Below are 19,404 nucleotides of genomic sequence, written 5' to 3'. Positions count from 1 at the left end.
GGATGAGCATCTCTGGAAAGTTTCTTGTGAATCAGCGGGGGAAAAAAACAGGGGCTATAGCCGGCCTGAATTGCACTAGCCCCATGCAGGGAGATAGCATATTAAAACGCGACTTGTTTTTCTTTTCTTTTTTCTCTTATTTATATAATTTGTCCAAACCACAGACACATTAAAAAAAGCCATCAGTGGAAAACAAATGAATGTTAATATAGTTCCAGAAGGATAGACTCCACAAGATGAGGTGGATTTCAAGCCAAATGTAATCTTTATTAGTTTCTGTACAAAAAGCACTGAGTCACAGGGAAAAAAAACATGCATCCTATTTACAGCAATGGAAACTGACAGGAAAATGAAAAGAGGGTGCTTCTGACCCATTTTGAATTCTAAAGACAAGAATTAAACATTGTGCTTTTTTTTAATATACTTTGTTATAATATTTCATATTTCACAAAGATGCAGTACCTTTTCCCCTTTTCACTTTGAGTTTAACATCGGAGGAGGGAAAATCAGAGCAGTCTGCAGTTTCAAAAACATCTGCTGAAAACGAAGGAATCAGAAGCCAGTTCTCTACATCTATGACAAAAATATTTTCACAAGCTAGAACAAAACTCAATCCATGGGTGAAATGGATACAGGGAATGTGAAGAAGTTTGTACAGTTAAGTGTGGTTTTGAGTCGGAAATGTAGCCTTGTTTTCGTGAGAGCCGTGATATTGAATTCAAATGTTTTCAGTTCAACAGGGCAATGTCATGTCTGATTTCCTGTGTTTTCTGTCATGTATTCACATGACTGTTCCATAATTCACATTGCCTCTTGACTCAGAAATAATTTTGTAGTGGGACATACACACAGTTTACACACACACACACACACACACACACACACACACACACACACACACACACACACACACACACACACACACACACACACACAGAGTGTGAAACACTCAGCACACGAAAAGCTTGCGCCCTCTCTCGCACACTCTTGTGCGCACACACTCACACACACACACATACACACACACGCACACACACACATGCACGCACGCACACACACATATCCAAGACAGTGACATCAGGTCCTTGTGTCCCCACAAGCCAGGTCATTTACAAAATATACAGACATACAGTATGTTGCCGTTGTTGCTGACTATTCAAATACACATGGAATTCTGATATTGTAAGCATTTCCATCTCAGCATCAAGTCTCCTCCAAAAAAACATGTACAAAAATTGTGTATGTCCCTATATGTCCAAAAAACAAAATCCCCCAAATAACAAAATATGCTACTCAAGAAAACTACTGTGAGACCACTGAGAGTCTATCAGTCAAATTACAACCATAAATATGTTCACACTGAAGCAAAAAATGCTGACAAGTGTCTAAGACCACCTTTGTAATTTGTAATCGTAGCATATCAAAACAACGGAAAAAAGCTTGGGCTGGAGCACAGTCTATTATAAGGCATCAATTATCTTTTGTTCTTTTATTTTTGATCACACAACTACCCCACAGAGAAGTGGACCGACAGTTGCTTGCATTACAGTAAATACAGATTGCATAAGTAAGATGGTACAGAGAGTGTGCAACGACAACAACGACATCACCAACAACAACAATAAACATCAGTGGAACGCTTGAAGGGGAAGAGAGGGACATGGTGGCCATGTCACTGAGCAACGTCACACCACCCACATCCCCCTCCTCCTGCGGACATTTTTCGGCAGGTTTCAAAAAATCTGTGCAGCTATGATTCTTTACAAACAAGAATGTTACATTCGTCTTCACACACAAAAAAAGATTAAAATAAAAAATACGACGTTGAGATCTGGGGTTTACAGTTCTGATGGGGGATGAGCCAGATAATAAGCAGTTGAGTGATGAGAAGAGTCTAATCTAAGAAAGTAACCTTACATTGAGTAGGGAATATTATGGGATAGCTTTAGAAATATAGAAAAATTCACATGATGAAAGTGTAGCCATTTTTGCTATTATGACCAAGAAAAGAAAAGACTAATTCAATCCAAAAATGGTTGAAAACATATCTGTGCATATTTGTATTTCTTTTTTTCTTTTTTTTTCTTTACAATTTTTGTTTTCTTTTCTCTGCTAAGATGCATTGCTCTCGTAAGTGCCCCAACTAAAATAGTGCATCAAGAGATAACTATGATTATACACATTTCACATTAAACACACAAACAACAAGAAGACCAAGGAAAACACAAATGCTGTTTACAAAAAAAGTTAAATATTGAATCAGAAAAAAATGTCTTTTGTTTTGTTTTTACAAAAGTGGACGAGCTTCCATCCTGCTTTGAAAAAAACAGGGTGACCTGGTAATGTCTAGACTTCATTCGTTTTTGTTTTTACAAAAATGTGTAATTCATTATTATTGTTATTACTTCCTCACTCTTTTTACAATATCTAAAAGGTATTAAGACATCAAATGTGTTTACATATATATTTGATACTATTATTCAGGCCTAAATCACCAAATCAATCCCAAAACATATTTTATAAATACATACAAAAAAAGCACAATAGGAAGGTCAACAATAAACTCCAGTACCTAAATGTGAGTAAAACTGCATCAAGCATTCTTGGATAAAATCTACCAATCCCACATACCTTCAAATGTACTGCACCTACTTTGACAATTTGATTTTAAAAATGATTGACATCCCAGACGAGGGAATTCCCTGGCTTTCGTTAGATATGAACAAAGGCTAGTGTGTCTTCCTCACCTGAATTCAAATTCTTTTTCTCCCCTTGTGGGCTGAATGACGGACTTGCAGTCCATTTACAAATGTGACATTTTGAATCCTGGACAACTGCTGACAAAATAAAAATTAAATTTGCAGTGGTTCGGTGTTTGGTTAATGTAAAGAGGGAGAACATTTTTAGAAAAGAAAATCAGTATTTTGATCCTATGGGATCCAGTGGGATCCTATTTTATGGATCCAGTTCCCAAACCCCCTCCCCAGTTTGCTCCATTTGCTTTTGTTAATTTTATTTCCCTGTTCTAATTTTGCATGGACTTGATGCTTTGACATCCTCTGTTTTCTCCTGATAGAGGAACAGCGCTGAGATGAAGCAGAGAGAGATAGAGAAGGAAAAGGAGAGTGACAGAGAGAGAGAGAGAGAGAGAGAGAGAGAGAGAGAGGTCTGTCCTCCATCCACAACTGAGCCGTAAGCCCACCCAGTTCACAGTCAAGGGGGGCCCGTTTACATATCAAAGCTATGGCACAGAGTCTGCGGTGCGATAGCGTCTCAGATAGTCCTACCCGTACAACATCACTGAATGCACAAAAATGCCATCTGGTGACAAGGATGGGAGCATCAGCCTTCTCAGCATCCACACAGAGGAACCACCCCCCCTCCCCACCTCGATAAAAAGGGAAGCAAAACAACAACAAAAAATGGCGATGAAGGCAAAAGACCAACACAAACATAACCTACTGACTCCAGGGGCACTGGTTGCCAGGTGAATTTTTCTTTTCTTTTTTTCTCTTCTAGTTCTTCTTTTTCATCGTCCTTTTTTTCTCTCAGTTGTCCAGGTGTAAAGGGTGTTTCTTTCGTTCTTTTTTTTTTGTTCATCGTTCTCCTCAGTGGGATGATGGTATTTGATAAGCTGCTGTCGGAGGGAGTTCTTGGGCCAGTGAGTTTGTCATGGGCACAATAAAAGCCTTCAAAGGGCAGTCCTCCCTCTTTACATGGGGGGGACTATGAGTCCGGTCATAGCTGAAAGGGGAGAGGGAGGAGAGAGAGAGAGAGAGAGAGAAAAAAGAACATAACAATATAGGTTATCTTTCGATGTTGACCATTTTCTTTTTCCCTGCTTGTTGTTTCACCATGCGTGACATTTTGTGCAATGTGGGAGAGGACAAGAGTTGAAATGAAAAATGTGAGATAAAATTGATTGTATCAACACTGAATGACAGGGATCAGTTGGAACAGAGGTTAAAGGAAGGGGGTAAAAACATATCATAAACTTAATAGCATATATCAGGAAATTCAATTTTGCCAAACTGGCCAAATTACCCAGATCACTTAACATGTAATATTACATATCACCTCAGAATCTGAGTCCATTAAGAGTGCTTTACCCATGATGATTGCATGTTAATGAAAGGGCATATCCAATTAGAGATTTTTAATGTCAGCTTCACATTCATATAACATCAAGATATAGATAATTATCAGGGACCAACTGCAGTCAAAAGCCGGAGCATTCATTTTGCTTTTGAAATAAACAGTATTATGACAAGCTGGAATATTCTAGGAACTCTGAAGTTATGGATCAACTTTGACCTCAGCACAGCTGGTCACTGGTGGAACACAACTGATGCAAGATTTCGAACTGCATCCCACTCGCTCACACTCTCTTTTTCACACATACATACAGCAACACACACATACAGTACACACACACACACACACACACACACAGACACACACACACACCCTTTCTTTTTTCCTTAGGGGGTGGAAGTGGCCCGAAAAAAGCAGGAGAGAGGCAAGAGGGAGGGGGGTGGGGGGTGGGGGTGCTCACCCTGTAGGCTGCTCCCATTGGTGCCGGTGCAGGTGGGGGGCGGGGAGGTCTGTGGTCGCACGACGGGGGCGAAGGCGCTCTTCTGTTTGACTGCAGAGATCATATGGACAGGAGAGAATGAGAGAGGGCCAGCCATGGAGGAGGAGGAGGAGGAGGAGGAGGAGAGGATGGTGGTGCATAAGGTATAGAAGAGGAGGAGGTGGTGGAGGAGGACAGAGTGGATGGAGGAGGTGATGGAGATGCATAAGTTAGAAGAGGAGGAGGAGGAGAAAAGGGATGGTGAGAGGGGATAAAGGATGAGGAGAGGGGGTGGAGGTGGAGGTGCAAACAGTAGAAGAGGAGGAGGAGGAGGTGGAGGGGGATGAAGAGGCCAATGCCCCCAGTTGCGGGCCATAGTGGGTCGACAGGCAGCAAGACATTGACAGACAGGCAGACACAGACTGCCAGGCAGACACACAGGCAGGTGGAAATGTATGGAAAGAATGGAGACGAGCACAGGCCACTCATGCAGCTGTTATGGGGGATGCAGGATGCAGGGGGGAGGGAAGGAAGAAGGGGGGGGGGGGGGTAACCATGAAACAGCGGGGGGAGAAGCGGGAGCTACTGGGGCGGCAAAGTTGATCCATAACTTTGTTTGAAAAAAAACACCACTGACGACAAGAGGGGCTGAGGGGACACTTCAGTCTCCGTCTGTATGCCCATCTCTTGCCTGCTCTCCCCACCCCCCACCCCACAAAGCCAGCAGATAACTACTGTATAGTTCACTCTAAAGTTTTATTATGCTTTCGTTCTAATTTTTTGTATCGTGGGTGAAGATAATGCTAAAGCTGCACGTTGCATTAACATGTCATTTCACACTTGCACATTACAGTGTTCATCATGTTCCATGCACTGTCTTGAGGGTTAATCTGGGTGGTTAGTAAGAGAGAGGTATGCAGTCAAAGCATGTCCTGAGAAAAGCTGCTTCACACCCACTTTAGCTGAGGTAGCCTTGCGCTTTGAATGCAGGACCAATCTAAACAGCCCAGTTATTTGCTTATGAAAGAATACACAAATGGGTACTTATGAGCTAGTTTCATAAGTACAGTGAGGATGAGAAAGGCAAGGGGGAAATAAAACTTACAATGTACAGAAAATGAGCTTAACCATTAAATCTTTTCATGGTGTTATAAACATAATGACAGACATTTTGGAAGACCTGGAATCACACTAAAAATCCACCACAACTACTCACTAAACAAATAATCTTTGTTGGATTTTTTTTTTTTTTAATCTAAAACTTACATAAATATACTTAAATGGCTAACACTTGTTTCTGTTACTTTAAAATCTTTGAAAACCAACTTATCTTGCCTTTTCAGAACAAGTAAAACAAATCACCTCTACCAAACCAAACAGACTCAAGGCTGACACTGATCATTAACGCAGGTCACAGTCGGCCATGTTTGGGCCCCACACATAAGGGAGGATCATGTCCAGCATGTTAGCCCTGAGACAGTGGGAGACAGTCTGGACTAGGACTTACAGTAGTCCCAGGGGGGGAGAGAAGGAGCATGAGGAGGATGTTAATGTGTTAGTGGAGGAAAGCGATGGGAGAGGCGAAGTGGCAGTTAAGAGTTGATGGAGGATCTCCGACATTGAGGACACAGAACGTTCCAGAATGGTATACAGCATACACAAGATGGGTACACCCTGACACTCGGCCACACATGGGATCTCAGTTCACAGTTCACTAAAAGCATGTGTTTTTAAAAAAACGCAAAGCAGTCTTGATAGAGGTGGCAGGGTTTAGCATAACTATTCTAGTTGGGGACTGATTTGACTGTCCAGTTCTTTTCTGCGTCTCTGGTCCTGTGGCGACACACACACATACCAAAAGCAAACTAAATTCTGCACATTTAAAACCTTTTTTTGTTTTTCAAGGGTAACCATAAGTTAAGTATAAGAAGCCCTGCGTTATCAAGAGTCCTTGCTGTATGAGTTGCTAATAGGTAACACAATGACAGAGTGAGTGAGTGAGTGAGTGAGTGAGTGAGTGAGTGAGTGAGTGAGTGAGTGAGTGAGTGAGTGTTTGTGTGTGTGTGTGTGTGTGTGTGTGTGTGTGTGTGTGTGTGTGTGTGTGTGTGTGTGTGTGTGTGTGTGAGACACTTACGTGCGTAGGGGGAGTTGGCGGAGGAGCCGTTGAGGAAGCTGGGTGAGCCGGGTACCCCCAGGTTGGTCATGCCCGCTCCGTAGCCGTTCATGGTGGAGGTGATGGTGTTGTAGTTGGACTGCTGCGGTGTGGAGCTGGGGACGTAGCCGCGAGGGGACACGCTGTTGGAGTTACGCGAGTAACCTGGAACACACACACACACACACACACACACACACATACAGACACACACACAGAGAGAGATATACACACAGTTTAACTAGGATTCATTGGAGAGTATTGTATGTTAGTCAGTTCATGAAACAATGGATTCATTAGAAAGAAAAAAAAACCCATTCACTCCATTTTGCATGCTACTCATACCGATGTAGGTGACACAATATACCTGGGAGCCTTTTTCTTTCTCCTTTTCTGAAGACTGCACAATGATTCGTTCATAATACATTTTTATTCTGGATAGAACATCCTGTTTCTGGTCAAAATGAAGGGAGGGAGGCCCTCGCGGCATCGTCCCAAGGTTTGCGTGCATTTTCTTTTACAATTCATTAATCCCCACGCGCGGTGTGGTAATTGTTAATAACGGAGTCCGTGTCGAATTCACACTGAAGTAATTTATCCATTATAATTAAACAACTTTAATTATTTCTGAAGTCTTCAACTGTGTGAAAGCAGGCCTGAGGTGAAGCCTGCATGTGTAGTGAGCAGATATGTGTGTGTGCGTGTGTGTGTGTGTGTGTGTGTGTGTGTGTGTGTGTGTGTGTGTGTGTGTGTATGTGTGTGTGTGTGTGTGTGTGTGTGTGTGTGTGTGTGTGTGTGTGAGTGTGTGCGCAAGTCTGTGTCTGTTCTGTCTGTATCCGTGTGAATGAGTGCGTGTGTGTGCATCTGTGAAGGGCTTTGAGCTTTTGTGCATATTTTTGTGCATATCCGTGTACGGGTGTGTGTGGGGAGGTAGTGTGAGGTGGTGTCTGTGTGTGTTTGTGCATGCCTGTGGGTGAGTCTGTCTGTGTACACATGTTTGTGCACATATGTCTGAGTATGTGTGTGAAAAGAAAGCGAGAATGAGAGTGAGAGAGGGAGAAAGAAGACAGAGAGAGGAAGAGAGAGAGGTTTAGCACGTGTGTGCGTGCGTGCGTGCGTGCATGCGTGCCCGTGTCTATGTGTGTGCATTTTGTGTGTGTGTGTGTGTACGTGAGTGTGTGTGTGTGTGTGTGTGTGTGACTCTCAGCACTGCTGCTCCCTCCACTGTTCCTCACATGTGTTTCCTATTCACTGCTCCCTCCCTGATCCCCGGCCAGACCTCCATCAATAGCCTTCCTGCTGGGAACCTCACCAGGAAGTGGAGGCCGAGAGAGAGAGAGAGAGTGAGAGAAAGACAGAGAGAGAGAGAGAGAGAGGGGGGGGGGGGGAGAGGGAGGGAGAGAGAGGGACGGACGGACAGAGAAAAAAGAAAGAGAGAGAGAGAAAGAGAGAGACTGTGTGTGCCACTTGGCACTGTGTCGTCTGTTGCGCTCTCCGGCTCCTTTTTCCCCTCCTGTCTTTTCCCTTCCCTGCACTACAAGCCAAAGTCCCTGACATGTAGGAGGAGAGCGCATGAAAGGATGTGGCGTGAAAGAGCCAAAGAGAAATGGAGGGAGATAGAGAGAGAGAAAGAGAGAGGAGAGAGAGAGAGAGAGAGAGAGAGAGAGAGAGAGAGAGGAGAGGCGAGATTGCACATGATAGGACAGCGTCGCTAAAAGGTAGAGATAAAGAGAGCTGTCTACTACACTGATAGGACAGGATAGTGACCTCGCCCTGCACACACACACACACACACACACACACACACACACACACACACACACACAGACAAACACATACACTATTGCTCAAAGAGGGTGTTAGGACTGATTTCATTGCCTAGACATCAGCGAAACGCAACTCTCTCTCCCTCTGTCTCCTCCCAACCACGGCGATGGGATGGGGGAATGTTAGGACATGGGCGCTTTCGCAATCCAAACGCTTGTGTAAGGATCATGTCAAAGCGCTCCGTCAAAGTGCTTTTCGGAGGTGGGGTTGGGGGGGTTGGGGGGGTGTGGGTTGTGGGCTGTGGGGGTGTGGGGGAGTTGCTCAGCATGAAAAGCAGTCACTTCACATGATGTGTGCAACGTTACACTGTACAGATGCTGTGAAGACTACGTGTTGATGTAAGCCAGCATGTTCAGTTGAGATGACTGAGCTTGAGAACCCGGGACAAACTCTAGCCTTGCATTAGTGCAGTATGTGTCTGTGTGTATGTGCATATGTGTGTGTGCATATGTGTGTGTATGTGTTTGTGTGTGTGTGTGTGTGTGTGTGTGTGTGTGTGTGTGTGTGTGTGTGTGTGTGTGTGTGTGTGTGTATGTGTGTGTGTGTGTGTGTGTGTATGTATATGAGGGAATGTGTGTGTGTGTGTGTGTGTGTGTGTGTGTGTGTGTGTGTGTGTGTGTGTGTGTGTGTGTGTGTGTGTGTGTGTGTGTGTTATATGCATGTGTGTGTGTGTGCATGTGTGCGTGCGTCAGGGGCTGATGATGTAAAGCTCCACCGACGCACTCGCCAGCAGAGGACGGAAAAAAAATGAAACCCTAAACGTCCCCAATAAACGACGTTCCCAGAGCGTTTGATAAGTGCACACACCTTATTATTGATGTTTTAATCAGCGTGCGTAATTTCGTGCGAGGCGCACAAAGAGAGACGTTTTCATGGACGTTAACGTTAGCGAGGGAAAAAAGCAATAACTCCGACGTAATGTTCCAGCGAACGGGGACCAGAAGTATGAAATCCTGTATTTTTTATGACGGCTCCGCTGCTTTTCCCATGACCTCATAGATTCCTGAAGGTGTTCTTTCCTGAACGGATGAGGGGAACAGACCGAAAGGAAGAAGAGGAAGTATAGAAGGAGAGAGAGAGAGGGAAAAAGACACAGAGACAGTGAGAGGCAGAGATAGAAAGAATGAGAAAGATAGTGAGAGTGAGAAAGAGATGTGCCAAGATGGAGAGAGGGATGTACTAGGGGAGAGATGAAAAGAACAGAGCAGAGAAAGAGAGAGAGATGCACTAAGAAAGAGATGAAAAGAGAGAGAGATGTACTGTACTAGGGGAGACATGAGAAAAGAGAAGCAGAGAAAGAGAGAGCGAGCGAGAGAGAGAGAGAGACAGGGAGCAAGAGAAAGATTTATTTTCGGCTTCCTCTACGTCCATATTCTCTTTACGTCCACGTCAACCGTGTGAGTGATTTGGTTCATCCCTCTCCCCACGCAGCTTCCTGCCCATCACAGGAAGCGCTCGATGAGGCAGAACAGCAAGCCTCCCTCTTTCAACAACAACGCAAAAAAAAACATGCAGTAAAAAGAAATCCATGTTTCTGTCACGGCTACAGAAACTTCAGGTAAAAGGTGAACTCTGCTAAAGAGTGCTACAGGAAGGAAACTACAGGATCCTGTCATGGCTGTAGGGACTTTAAGTTTTAAAAAGAATAATTGTTTGAGTTGTGTTTTTTTTTTGTGGGGGGAAAGGGAAGCCAAAACCCACAAAGTAATTTACTGTAATTAGAACTACGTTTTAAAACATTCTTGCTGTGAGGAATAGAGTGAGAGAAATATATGTATTCTGGATATATTTTTGTGAAAGGTAGTTTCTTTTTTTGCTTTGGGTCGGAGGATTTTTTTTTTTCCTGTTCTGTTGTTGGACGCTGTCTAAATGCAGGGTGAATTATGCATGTGCGGTTGTTGTGGTGAATCTCTGAACTAATTAGCAACTCCCTTCCCTAACACATTGCTCATGCAGAGTGACACATGCACACACAAGTACACACACTCTCTCCGTTCCCCCTCTCTCTCTTTCTCTCTCACACACACACACACTCACACACACACACACATACACATAGGTAGAGACATTCTCTCACTCTCTAAAATCAAATCAAACTTCTCTCTCTTTCTCCGGCTCCCTCTCTCTCTCTATTTCTCTCTCTCATACACTCTCACACACACACACACACACACAGACAGACAGACATACACATACATGTATTCACGCGAATACACACACACACACACACACACACACACACACACACCGACGTTTTAAACATAAACTAACAGTCACTCATCCACACAAAGGCAGCCTGAGCGAGTACATTAGCGGGGCGAGCTACCGTGGGGTGAGTGACAGCTCCGAACTGTTCCGCTGACAGCTGTGCCAAAACCAACATGCCCGCCACACCGCGAGCCCCAGCCGCACCGCCAGGCTAACAAGCGCGCCCGCCACGGCACGCCGCACATTTACCACCACTGTCACAGAACATTACGAGGGCCGCGCCGGCGACTAGTGCCGCCAAGGCCACACCAGCGCACGTAGAAAGTAACGAGATAATCGCTTCGCAATGTGACAAAAAGCCGACTCTGACTCCTGGAGCAAAACTCGCTGCCTAGCGTGTGTGTGTGTGTGTGTGTGTGTGTGTGCGTGTGTGTGTGAAACTGAGATACTCACATACACAGATGCAAACATGCAAATGGTCTCATATGTGGCATCAGCGCCTCATTCACCCTCTGTTACTCCTACACATCCGCCCCCTCACACACACACACACACACACACACACACACATACACACGCCACACACACACCTACACATGCTCTCCTGCACACACACACACTCACCCTGGTCACCTTGCGAGGCCTCGGAGATGTTGACGGCCAGCTGGCTGCTGAAGGAGTTGACCCCCATCATGCCGGAGTGGGCCCCGGAGCCGCCCAGGGAGGGCAGCTGGTTGTGGCTGCGCGGGACGCTGTACAGGGCCTCCGTCAGGTCTGCCGCGCGCTTCAGGATGATCTCCTGGGGCCCCAGAGACAGAGGGAGGGAGAGGGGGAGAGAGAGAGAGACAGAGAGAGAGAGAGGGAGAGGGAGAGAGAGATAGAGAAAGAAAGGGACAGAGAGAGAGAAAGAGAGAAAAAGAGAGAGAGAGAAACAGAGAGAGAGACAGAGAGAGGGAGGGACAGAGGGAGAGGGAGAGAGAGATAGAGAAAGAAAGGGGCAGAGAGAGAGAGACAGAGAGAAACAGAGAGAGAGAACGAGAGAGAGGGAAAACAGAGAGAGAGGGAGGGGGTAAAGGGGAAGAAGAGAAGATGTGTTAAAAGACGAGTGTTGAAAGATACTGCAGCCAAAAAAAGAAGAAGAAAAACACCTCCAATTCCCCTGCTAATTGAGGGCCGGGGAAAGAGACTTAAAAACACACACATATATCCATGTGTGCTTGTTCTGTACCGAGCTGTCTGAGCTACTTTCAGGCAAAGCCACATGCCCTGAATCAGGCTTTGGCACGGCGCCTGCCATGGTTATGAATAGCCCTCTGCTGTAGAGATTCACCCTGAAACACGACTAGTGTGTGCATGTGTGTGTGTGTGTGTGCGTGTGTGTGTGTGTGTGTGTGTGTGTGTGTGTGTGTGTGTGTGTGTGTGTGTGTGCGTGTGTGTGTGCGTGTGTGTGTGTGCGTGCGTATCGCATCGCCACCTCAACACACGCAGCACTTGTGTTTATAATGTATGCCATGTCATGTTTTCAAAACACGCGGGGCGCGAGTCACACAGCGCACCATTGAGGCCTGCGTGTCTGACCGGAGCAGAGACACCTGGGCCACTTCTCCCTGAGAGACTGGCTGCTGTATATGTGCAGTGTGTGGTCTCAAGTTCAGCAAAGGGTAGCCCTACCTGGGCTATATTTTTCTGGGGCAGTTAGCTTTGTGTGTGTGTGTGTGTGTGTGTGTCAGTAGTTTAGTGAGGGGCACCCCTATCTGGGCTATTTTTTTCTGAGGCAGTTAGCTTTGTGTGTGTGTGTGTGGTGTGTGTGTGTGTGTGTGTGTGTGTGTGTGTGTGTGTGTGTGTGTGTGTTTGTGTGTGTGTGTGTGTGTGGTGAGTAGTTCAGTGAGGGGCAGCCCTACCTGGTTGTTGTGTGGCATGCCATAAAGAGCCTCGACCAGGTCAGCAGCCCTCTTCAGGAGAACCTCCTGAAATGAAGCCAAACAACACAGACAGCCATTAGTATCAGGGAATACATAACTAGCATTAGCTGCAACTAGCAGCCATTAATATCAGGGAATACATAAATAGCATTAGCTGCAACTAGCATTAATATCAGGGAATACATAACTAGCATTAGCTGCAATTAGCAGCCATTAATATCAGGGAATACATAGCATTAGCTGCAACTAGCTGGAACAGAATGGTCATCATGCTCATAATGTATTTGTTTATAACATAATTTATCTTAAACTTAATTTTATAAACACTTTAAATTGCTTTCAAATTTGAATAACTTTAATTTAGAGTTTTTCCAAGAGATCTTTTTTTTTCTTTTGCTCTTTTTCTGATGCAGCATCATACATATTTAGGTACAGAAATACAGGAGAAGTGTAGCACTACATTGAACTGATTTTCTTACGGAGAAAACTGCTTGTGTGTGTGTGTGTGTGTGTGTGTGTGTGTGTGTGTGTGTGTGTGTGTGTGTGTGTGTGTGTGTGTGTGTGTGTGTGTGTGTGTGTGTGTGTGTGCGTGTGCGTGTCCGTGTGTTTGTGAGAAAAGTGTTCAAAAACACATCTGTCTTCATCTCATTTTCACCACTTTCCTTTTCTCTCTCTCTCTCTCTCCCTCCTTCTCACTCCCTCGATCTCCCTCACTCTCTTGTACGTTGTACAAACACACATCTTACAAGTACCAGAAACATACTGTTACTTTCAGAAGCCTGAAATCTGGAGCTGGGCTTTCATCATCTCCCAAGCACACACATTTACACTGCCAACAATGTGTACTGTATGTACGTGTGTGTGTGTGTGTGTGTGTGTGTGTGTGTGTGAGTGTGTCAGTCTGTGTGTGTGTGTGTGTGTGTGTGTGTGCGTGTGTGCGTGCGTCTGTGTGTGCGTGTGCACATGCTGCCATTGTGTCAGCACCCAACTGTGCACGGGCAGAGAGGAGAAGAGAAGATGGAGAGAAGAGAGAGGCGGAGGAGAAAAAGAGGAGCGAAAGAAAACGAGCGGAGGAGAGAACGAGAGAAGGAGCGAGGGAAGGAGGGAGCGAGGGAGGGATGGAGGAGAGAGGAGAGGGGCAAGCGGTGGAAGAAGACACAAGCGGACGGGCAAAGGTGAGGGAGAGGAAGGAAGGGGAGAGGAAAGAGAGAAGGGAAGAGAGAGAATAGAGAGAGAATAGGAGAGAGCGAGAGAAGAGAAAAGAGAGAGAGAGAGAAGAGAGAGAGAAGAGAAGAGAGAGAGGAGGCAGGAAAGCGTTGGAGGGCGGTAGGCGAGGGAATCCATTAACTCTTTATGAGAGCCTGTCGGAGCTTCCGCCTCACCGCACCACTCCACTCCTCAGAGCTGCTTATTAAAGACACATTGCATCTGTTTATTGAACTCCCTTCGACACTCTCACACACTCGCACACACACACACACACACACACACACACACACACACACACACTATCAGCACCTCGGACCTCCTCCCCTCCTCCGCTATTCCCTCCATATCGCCCGGGGGCTGTTTCCTCTCCCCGCCAGAGGAGGAAGCATCCAATCACTGCACGCTTGGCCCAGCGGGTCGCCGAGGCGATCCCCTTTTAATAACAATAACAGCCCCCCTAATAAATAGACAAATACAGGCCACGGGTGGAACTGTCAGGGATGGACATAAGGGCACGCACACACACACACACACACACACACACACACACACACACACACACACACACATGTATAATATACATCAGGAGTCACTCCATCCTTCAAAGCTGGAGTGGGTGGGAGAGAGACAGTCACATGGAGAGAAGAGATAGATAGACAGAGAGAGAGAAAGAGAGAAAGAGGCAGAGAGAGGGAGAGAGAGAGAGAGAGAGAGAGAGAGAGAGAGAGAGAGGGAAGAGAAATAAGAGTGTGTGGCTTGGCCTGTGAGAGCTGGTGTTGTAGGACCCTCTGCTGGAGGTCTCGAGGGTATTGCAGGGGGGGAGGGAGGGAGAGAGGGAGCGAGAGAGGAGAGGACAGGGGAGAGCTGGCAGCGCAAACAGCACAGCAAAGAAGGGATGGATGGAAAGAAAAAGAGAGAGAGAAAGACAGAGAGAAATAGAGAAAGAAAGAGAGGATTACATTACAGTGCAAGGGGGATGAACACACAACAAAAGAAAGAGAGAAAGACAGATAATGATAAAAAAGAAAGAGAAAATAAGCAGGGAAAAGGATGGGTCATGAGAAAGGAATACTGAACACCAGAGAGACAAAAGAGGAGGAAGACTCCGGTCTGTTGGGATCCAGGAGGAGAGGAAGATTAGAGAGGGAAAGGAGGAAGGAGGAGGGGAAAAAGAATTGATGACTGACAAAACAGAGAACAGGGGATAGAGACAAGGTGAGGGAAAACAAAAGGAAAAACATGCTTGGAGAGGAGTGAGAGGAAGAGGGGGAGAGGGGTGTGAGAGAGGGATGGAGGGAGGGAGGGAGAGTGAGGGGGAAAAGAAAAGGGAGAGAGGGGGATCTCTTTCTCTTTCTCTCCCTCTCTCTCTCTCCATCCCTCTCTCCCACTCTTCCTCTCTCGAGGAGGTGGGTGGGTAGGGCACAGCTGGGGTAGAGTGCTAGCCTGTCATTACCACATGGTGAGAATCACAGCTACTCTCTCTCACACACACACACACACACACACACACACACACACACACACACACACACACACACACACACACACACACACACACACACACACACACACACACACACACACACACACACACACACACACACAAAGCAACCTGAGATAAGTTACAAACACAAGCACACATACTGTACACACATACACACACACACAGTCTAAGCAGTACAAAAAATGACAGTACACACATACACACACTTACACACTCTAGTTTATGTACACTACTCATGTTACATTCATGGTCTGTCTATGTTACCTGAACATTGTGTGTGTGTGTGTGTGTGTGTGTGTGTGTGTGTGTGTGTGTGTGTGTGTGTGTGTGTGTGTGTGTGTGTGTGTGTGTGTGTGTGTGTGTGTGTGTGTGTGTGTTTGTGTGTGTGTGTGTGTGTACATGTGTAGTGTTTGCGTGTGTGTGTGTGCATGTGTGTGTGTTTGTGTGTGTGTGTGTGTGTGTGTGTGTGTGTGCCTGTGCCTGTGTGTGTGTGTGTGTGTGTGTGTGTGTGTGTGTGTCTGTGTGTCTGTGTGTGTGTGGATCTTCCAAGGAAATTGTGAACACACCATAAAACACACAGTTGACAAAGTAGTATAAACACACAGACAACTGCATGGGAGCACTTGAGCCACTTGAAATGAGGCCCCTTATTCGTCAAGTGGACTACTCTTTGCTGCGCAGCAAGGAGTGATAACAATCATTAAAAAAAGAGAGAGTGAGAGAGAAAAAGAAAAAAAAGAGAAAGAGGAAAAAGACAGAGAGAGACAGAGAGAGAGAGAGAGAGAGAGAGAGAGGAGAGGAGAAAGAATGGAACCTCTTCCTTTTTCATTTCCCACGACAAAATATGACCTCAAGAGCAACGATCCACCCCCGGCTCCGGGTCCGTCCGCCGGAGCCGTAATGATCCGCCCAGATGGCTGGAGTCAATGACAGCACACACAGGAATTAACACACTGAAGGAAGGCAATGGGAACAGAGTGAGAGAATAGGAGCAAGAGAGAGAATAGGAGAGAGAGAGAGAATAGGAGAGAAGGATAGGAGAGAGGGAGAGAGAGATAGAGAGGGAGAGAGAGAGAGTGGGGGAGAGAGAAATGAAGGATAGCGCTGTCTCATGGAGGTCTCACTCCCCCTGTTATTTCTGTTATTAGTGGTTGTAATACATGGTGTATTACATAATTATTACCACCACTGGTTACGTATAATAACAATGTAGTTTTGGTGTACAATATGTACTCTCTTTTTTTGTAACATCACTAGGTTAATATGGCTATTAATATATTGTGTTTCAATATTAATAAAACTGTCATAGAGAATATATTAAAATAGACCACAATATAATATACATATTACAAATACAGAGGGGGGCTGTTTTACCCTCTAAAGTCTCCTTCACACACACCCACACACACACACACACACACACACACACACACACACACATACCAGGCCCTGTGCTACGAATGAAACAGCAGTCCTCATGCTGGCCAGCAATAACCTTTGTGTGTGTGTATGTACAGTATGTGTGTGTGTGTGTGTGTGTGTGTGTGTGTGTGTGTGTGTGTGTGTGTGTGTGTGTGTGTGTGTGTGTGTGTGTGTGTGTGTGTGTGTGCTTGCTTGCTTCTGTGTGTGTGTGTGTACAGTATGTGTGTGTGTGTGTGTGTACTCATGTTTCTGTGTGTGTGTGTGTGTGTGTGTGTGTGTGTGTGTACTCATGCTTCTGTGTGTGTGTGTGTGTGTGTATGTGTGTGTGTGTGTGTGTGTGTGTATATATGTGTGCCCGTGCCCTGCCCTTGTGCCATGCCAGTTCCGTGGTGGCCTGCTCTCTCCAGGGCTGCTGGTGCCCAGGTATGGGGCTCTTGTTCCAGCACGTGTCTCTCTCTCTCTCCCTCCTCCTCTCCTCCCCTCCTCCTCCTCTCCTCCTCTCCTCCTCCTCTCCTCCACTCCTCTTCTCCTCCTCCTCTGCCCTCTCCTGCTGCCTACCCCCAGCTCTCCAACCTGTCCCCTGTTATTGAGCGCGCTGCCATCCAGAGCCAGTGGGCAATCTGTCACAGGACTGGCACTGCCAACGCACCGCACTCAGCGCTCTCCCCCTCCTCCCGCAACTCTCTTTCTCTCTCCGTGTCTCTCTATCTATCTATCTCTCTCTATCTCTCCTTTCTTCTACTCTTCCCCCATCCCTTTTAGAGTCTACCAAGCCATCTCTCTCTCTCTCTCTATATATATATATATATTTCCCTCTCTCTCACACTCTCTCTCTCAGTTTCTCTCTCTCTTACCACTCCTCTTCTCCATCCCCCTGTTCCAGTGCTCTTCTTTCCTTGTGTCTCCTCTCTACTCTCCTCCTCTCCTCTCCTCCATCCCCCCATCCCATCCCCATCCCATCCCATCCCGGCCCACTCCCCCTCTGGCTGCTGCTCACTTCATTAATCTCCATTATAAAACAGAAGTTAGTTAATGTCTCTGATGCTTGGCGGCACTGGCGCCCTGCTACGGGGCCCTCTGGCACAAGCGCTCTCCTGCATATGCACGCACATACGCAAACACACACACGCACACACACACACACACACACACACACACACACACATAGTCACACACACATGCACACACACACACACACACACACACACAGCCAGGCAGACATACGCATATGTTCACACACACACACACACACACACACACACACACAAACACACACACATACACACACACATACACACATACACTTCTACAAGGGAGCACACACACTCGGGCACACTACAGGAATTCACACTCTTGGCCTTTCTCCTTCTCTTTCTCTTTCCATCTCAATCTGTCTTTCTCTCTCCCTCCTTCTAACTCTCTCTCCCTCCTTCTCTGCTTCCCTCGCTCCTTTCCCCTCTCTCTCTCCCTTCTTCTCTCCTTGCCTCCCTTCTTTCTTCTCTCTCTCTCTCATTTCTTCCTCAGGCCCTTTAATGATGGTGTGTATGCACTTGCCACAATTGGCCTTCTCTTATTCTATTTTCATTAGCCAGTGACAGAAGTGACGGCCTACTCAGAGTAATGACGCCTCCCAGGTCTCCACGCTCACTGCAGAGGCAAGTGTGCCGAAGCGTGTGTGTGTGTGTGTGTGTGTGTGTGTGTGTGTGTGTGTGTCACAAGAGCAAGGGAGAGTCATTCAGACACTATTCTATTTAATACAGTAGAACAATTCTAAGCTTAATCCTCTTATGAAGGCCACAATTACACACACGGAAACTCAACCGTGCGTTTTTTCCCTCGTACATCCTGCCCTCTCCTTGATATTACTCCTCTGTAAAAAAACACCTAATTGCTTACAGGATCTCTTTTGTGGAAAACAATACCCTAAAATACATTAATATTAATGGATTGTGTTTTGGAATTAATTAACCCATGGCAGCGGTGTTAATATTCTTTAATTTGCATCGCCTTGCTTTGTAGTGGCTTGTGTAAATTGGTAATGGTAAAGAAAACAATATTTCTTACGTCACATGTCTCTGAAATATTAAACAGCGTTGCATTACACTGTGCTAAGGAGTGTTCACTCATGCATAATGTGTGGAGTCGGTGTGTGTGGCTTGTGCAGCTAGCCCTTTCTCTCTCCCTCCCTGTCTCCTTCCTCCTTTCTTTCTTTCTTTCTTTCATTTTTTCTTCTCTATATCCATCTCTCTCTTTCCCTCTCTTTCTCTCTCCGTGTCTTTCTTTTCTCTCTCTTTCCATCACTCTCTCTATCCCTCTCTACATTTCTTTCTCTCTCTCGCCCTCTCTCTCTATCCCTCTTTCTCTCTCCCTGTCTTTCTTTCTCTCTCTCTCTCTCTCTCTCTCTCTCTCTCTCTCTCTCTCTCTCTCTATCCCTCTCTCTCTCCCTCTCCCCCCTGCGTTGGCAGAGTGCTTAGCCTGTGAGACAGCGCCATTGGATTCCTGTCAGAGCGTGCGCGGGCAATCAGAGCGCAGGGGCACGTTAGCGCTGCCCAGAGCCCTGCCCCAATCAATAGCCTAATGCACTGAC

General features: G+C 46.1%; 1 protein-coding gene across 2 annotated transcripts in view; it reads right to left on the bottom strand.

The window, feature by feature from the left end:
* Nucleotides 1-248: 248 nt before the first annotated feature.
* LOC134069016 (transcription factor COE3-like) overlaps nucleotides 249-19,404 on the bottom strand; it is a 114,139-nt gene continuing 94,983 nt past the window's right edge. The window contains exons 12-16 of one of the 2 annotated variants that reach the window (XM_062524866.1): nucleotides 12,662-12,727; nucleotides 11,385-11,559; nucleotides 6,708-6,890; nucleotides 4,556-4,645; nucleotides 249-3,744 (exon numbers count right to left, since the gene is read on the bottom strand). In XM_062524866.1, the coding sequence (XP_062380850.1) occupies nucleotides 3,713-3,744; nucleotides 4,556-4,645; nucleotides 6,708-6,890; nucleotides 11,385-11,559; nucleotides 12,662-12,727 (546 nt within the window). In that variant the 3' untranslated portion in view covers nucleotides 249-3,712. The remainder of the gene's footprint in view (nucleotides 3,745-4,555; nucleotides 4,646-6,707; nucleotides 6,891-11,384; nucleotides 11,560-12,661; nucleotides 12,728-19,404) is intronic. The other variant, XM_062524867.1, reaches the window with a different exon arrangement.

Source organism: Sardina pilchardus, chromosome 21, assembly GCF_963854185.1.
Source record: "Sardina pilchardus chromosome 21, fSarPil1.1, whole genome shotgun sequence".
NCBI lineage: Eukaryota > Metazoa > Chordata > Actinopteri > Clupeiformes > Clupeidae > Sardina > Sardina pilchardus.
Note: the sequence above shows the minus strand (reverse complement) of the source record. Positions and strands in the feature narration are given on the sequence as shown.